The sequence below is a fragment of the Tamandua tetradactyla genome, chromosome 6 (genome assembly GCF_023851605.1).
Source record: "Tamandua tetradactyla isolate mTamTet1 chromosome 6, mTamTet1.pri, whole genome shotgun sequence".
NCBI classification, from domain to species: Eukaryota; Metazoa; Chordata; class Mammalia; order Pilosa; family Myrmecophagidae; genus Tamandua; species Tamandua tetradactyla.
The window spans coordinates 82,214,033-82,218,673 of NC_135332.1; the positions used below are offsets into that span (position 1 = coordinate 82,214,033).

Genomic DNA, 4,641 nt, shown 5'->3' on the forward strand with positions numbered 1-4,641 from the left:
GCTGGAAGGGTTATCCGCCTGGTTGCGGGGCCGCCGGGGGGAGCTGCAGCCGCGCGGAAGGGCGGAAAACCGCTAGTGAAGATGAATTTCCCGAGCAGGGGCCTACTAGCCCCTTTCCCCCTCCACATCTCGCTCACTACTTGGCCGTCGCGCCCGACATCTGCCCCATGGGCGGGGGCACGGGGTCAGCCCGGGTGACCAGATGGCAGGAAGACACTGCGGCACAGGGCGCGCGCGACGCTTCCACGCTGCACTTTCGCTGCCTCAGCACCCGCGCCTTCGCCTTCCGTCTCCCCCTCCCGCCCCTGCAGATCCCCCGCCTCCAGGCCCGCAGCGAGGAGGCCGGGTCCCGGCCGGGGTCCGCCCTGGTTCCTCCCCATAAGATCCCAAATCCGGAACGCCCGGGTCTCAGGCCTATTTCTACCTCTTCCCCCATGCCCGAAAGTGCCGCCACCAGCTGGGCCTTCATTCCACCCAAGCGGCGCGGGGAAACTCTCTACGCATGGGGATCGCGGCATCCCTACGACCCCTCCCAGGAGACCCGGGCCTGGCCCAGCGCAGCCATTTCCTCCGGCCTCTCCCTCCTCCCCTTCCCCCCCCTCCCCCAGCCCCTGGGCTTTAAAAGCAAGAGGCTGGGCCCGGCCGCAGGCAGAGGCGGCCGCGGGCGCGGGAGGCCCGGCCCAAGAGCAGTCCGAGCGCTGAGCCCCGCCCCCGGAGCCCCCGTCCGTCCCTCCCTGCCTCCCTCCCTCCCTCGGCCCGCCCTCCCTGCGCACCCCTCCCCCCTAGGACCCCCGCCCCCCGCCCGCCGCCGCCGCCGCCGCCGCCGCAGTCGCTCGCTCCGGCTGCAGAACAATAAAGCCAACCTCCCAGAGACCCCCGCCGAGGACCCCCGCCCGGCGGCAGAGCCCCCCGCGGCCCGCCCCTCACCACCCGCGCCGGCTCAGCGCGCCCGGGCGCTGACCGCGGTGCTGGCCGGGTCGGAGCTGGCCGCGGTGCTGAAGCTCTCCGCGCTCCTGCCGCCGACGCGTTCTCCCGGCACCGCGCCGCTGCCCCCGGGGGCATGGGGGGCCGCTGACTGAGGCCCCGCCGCGGCGGCGGGGGGGAGGGGAAGGGGACCGCGGAGCCGGGCCAGCCCTGCACCCACTAGCAGCCTCTGGGCCCAGGACGGAGCCGCTCCCCCCTCCCCGCCCCCCCAGCCTCCTCCCCCGCCTGTCCAGGGGCGGCACTGCGGGCTGGGAAGCCGGGGCCAGAGGAGGGAAGGAAGGAAGGAAGGACGGAAGAGAACAGAAGAGAAGAGAACAGATAAGAGAAGAAGAGAAGAAAAGAACGCAAGGAAGGAAGAAGGAGGAGGAGGAGAAGGGTCAGAAGGAACAGAGAGACGCAGGGCAAAGAGGAGGAGGAGAGAAGACGGCACTCGCGCGGCAGCATCCAAAGGCCAGAGTGGGCACCCGCGCTGCCTCCGCCGCTCCTCGGATGGTGACGGGGCCCCGCTGCGGCCGCAGCCCCCCCGCGCCCCGGCTCCGCAGGCCCTCAGCCCCGGAGCCCTGCAGGAATCATGCCCAGGTCCTTCCTGGTCAAGAAGGTCAAACTTGACACGTTCTCCTCGGCAGACCTCGAGAGCTCCTACGGGCGCGCCCGCAGCGACCTCGGTGTGCGACTGCATGAGAAAGGTGCGAGCTGGGAAGAATCGGGAGTGGGGCTGAGGCTGAGGCGTGGGGAGCGGGGCGCAGGGCCCAGGGTATTGTTGGAAAGGGTAGAGGTCCAGAGGGTATGTGTGTGTTGAGGGGGCATGGGCCTGGGAAAGAGACGGAATGGAACACCGAAATGGCAGCAGGCAGTGGCTGGAGCCAGGACGGTGGAGAGAGGCGGGGGATGGGGAAAGGGGAATGCAGAGGCAGCCCAGAACAGGGCCAAAGCCGGGGAGGGAGAGTGTCGTTGCAGGAGAGAGGGTGGGGCAGGGGTCAGGAATGTGAGGCACCTGAGGGCATGCACTGCCCACACTCTGACCCCTGCCTGGACAAATACCACTTCATGGACACCTGCTGACATGACAGCACCTTAGCCGTGCAGGCTCATGCAGACTCACACCCAGAATCCGGGCCGCTCCGGACCTTCCTTGGTTGTATCATGCACCACTAGGACCCCCTGCCAGGGCCAGCTGGGGAGTGCTGGAGGCTCCAGGGCATAGACATGGGGTCCAGCAGGGGCCGCCCACCTGTCAGGGCCAAGGTCCCGGCAGGGGCGGCAGCAGTACCTTCCCTGAAGCCAGGGTCAGAGAGAAGGGCGTGGACCACGGGCTGTGGTCAAGGAAGGCTCAGAGTGCCGGAGGCAGGGAAAGCTCTTTGTGTAAGGGTGCCCAAGTTCAAGGACAACTGTGAGCGTGCCGGCGAGGGGGACGGAAGTGCCAGCAGCGTGCGATGGCAGAACAAGTGTGACCTGCCGGAGCGTGAGCCTGTGTGTGAGCCTGTGTGCGCCCATGTGACTGCGTGTGGCCATGTGACTGTGCGCTTGTGTGTGATCCTGTGTGAGTGTGTGCCTGCCTATGTGCCGTGGCATGGGCCATGTGATTCCCAGGCCACTGTGCAACCATGTGGCCCAGAACCCTGGCCAACCGTGAGTCCAGGCAGCCTGCATATGCGACCCTGAGTGAGTGCCATAGTGCGCGGTGGGGACAGCACTCAGCCCAAACTGAGAGGGGACTCAGGGTCTGACTGTGGTTGGGAGGCAGGGGTTTACCCTGAAGGAAGCAAAGTCCTCAGGGTGAGGGGAGAGTTTGTGACTCTGAGGTTGTGAGATCCATCTTGGGCCTGGGGAAAGAGCATAGTTAGTGATGTGATAGATGCTCTCAGGCCAGCGGCTGTCCCAGTGAAGCTCACTCCCTCGGCAGAGTCTCCTACATTGCCTGCCAGGAGGCTTGGGAAAGCCCCTGAAGGGGGCTAGGTGGGGAAAGAGGGCAGAATGTTGTAGGTTCAGGGTCGTGGGTGGAGGAGGCCGGAGAAAAGGTGGAGAGAACCAAGTTGATGGATGGAGGTGGAGCTGTAGCCGGAAGCGTAGGGTCAAGTCCAGTGATTGGGGGTACTTGGGAGATGAGGGGGAGGTGCTGTCCAGGGAAGGAGGGGGGAAGGGGAGAGATGGGAGTCTCTAGGGCTTGTAGAGGACCTAGTGGCCCAGAGGAGGGCCGAATCCAGGCTGGAGTCTGGGGGCCATTGGAGAGACGAGAGCGACAGGGTCCATAAGTCGGAGGGTTGTGGCTTTGTGCGGCTGCGGGTCTGCAGTGTATTGCATAATCAGGGAAAACTGCTGAAGTGGGGAGAACCCTAGGGGGAGGGGAGGAGGACGAGGGAAGCGCTGCCCCTCCCCCCTGACCTTGAGGCTCCGCGGAGGGGGGCAACCGCGCCCGAAGATGCGCCTCTCTCTCCTGCCCCCCCCAACCCAGTGCGGGCGGTGCGGGCGGGGCGGAGCCTGAGCCGGTCCTGTCTCATCTCTCTTCTTTCTTCCCCTCCCTGCCCCGCGGTCCCTCGGCCTTTTCTCCTTTGTCCTTCTCCGTGGCCGCCTCCCGGACTCCGGTGTCTCCCCGCCTACGTCTGCTCTGTCTCCCGCTGCCTGCCCCGTGTGTCTCACCCGCTGGCCCGTTCCCCTCCTGCTCTGTCTGTCTGTCTGCCTCCGTCCGTCTGCCTCGGCCCCGCAGGATACCTCAGCGACTACGCGGGGCCCGCATCCGTCTACGATGGCGACGCCGAGGCGGCGTTGCTCAAAGGGCCGTCCCCGGAGCCCATGTACGCTGCGGCCGTGCGGGGAGAGCTGGGCCCGGCGGCCGCGGGCTCGGCGCCGCCGCCCACCCCGCGTCCGGAGCTGGCCACTGCTGCGGGCGGCTACATCAACGGCGACGCGGCCGTCAGCGAGGGCTACGCGGCCGACGCCTTCTTCATCACCGACGGGCGCTCGCGCCGTAAGGGCACGAATGCCAATGCCGCCGCCGCCCCCTCCGCGGTCTCGGCGGCGGCCCCCGACGGCGACAGCGGCGGCGGCGGCGGCGGCGCTGGGGGGAGCGCGCGCAGTGCGGGACCGGGTCCCGGGTCCCGGGGCGGCGCGCGCGGTGGGGCGGGCACGGAGGCGCGCGCGGGTCCAGGGGCCGGCAGCGCAGGGGGCCGGCACGCATGCGGAGAATGCGGCAAAACGTACGCCACGTCGTCGAACCTGAGCCGCCACAAGCAGACGCACCGCAGCCTGGACAGCCAGCTGGCGCGGCGCTGCCCGACGTGCGGGAAGGTGTACGTGTCCATGCCGGCCATGGCCATGCACCTGCTCACGCACGACCTGCGCCACAAGTGCGGCGTGTGCGGCAAGGCCTTCTCGCGACCCTGGCTGCTGCAGGGCCACATGCGCTCGCATACCGGCGAGAAGCCGTTCGGCTGCGCGCACTGCGGCAAGGCCTTCGCCGACCGCTCCAACCTGCGCGCGCACATGCAGACGCACTCGGCTTTCAAGCACTTCCAGTGCAAGCGCTGCAAGAAGAGCTTCGCGCTCAAGTCCTATCTCAACAAGCACTACGAGTCCGCCTGCTTCAAGGGCGGCGCCGGCGGCGGCCCCGCGGCTCCAGCGCCCACCGCGCCGCCGCAGCTCAGCCCGGTGCAGGCCTAG

The 4,641-nt window shown here is 68.3% G+C and overlaps 1 protein-coding gene across 1 annotated transcript; it reads left to right on the forward strand.

Annotated features, from left to right (window-relative positions):
• The first annotated feature begins 1,555 nt into the window (after window positions 1-1,555).
• On the forward strand, window positions 1,556-4,641 carry SCRT1 (scratch family transcriptional repressor 1). Its single transcript, XM_077163164.1, has 2 exons — window positions 1,556-1,670; window positions 3,689-4,641. Exons 1-2 carry the CDS (start codon window positions 1,556-1,558, stop codon window positions 4,639-4,641), a joined length of 1,068 nt encoding a protein of 355 aa, XP_077019279.1.

Excerpts from the sequence above, each read along its gene's own strand:
- SCRT1 (XM_077163164.1), top strand. The coding sequence starts at position 1,556 with ATGCCCAGGTCCTTCCTGGTCAAGAAGGTCAAACTTGACACGTTCTCC. Across the intron at positions 1,671-3,688 it reads TGTGCGACTGCATGAGAAAG|GATACCTCAGCGACTACGCG; the intron begins GTGCGAGCTGGG and ends TCGGCCCCGCAG.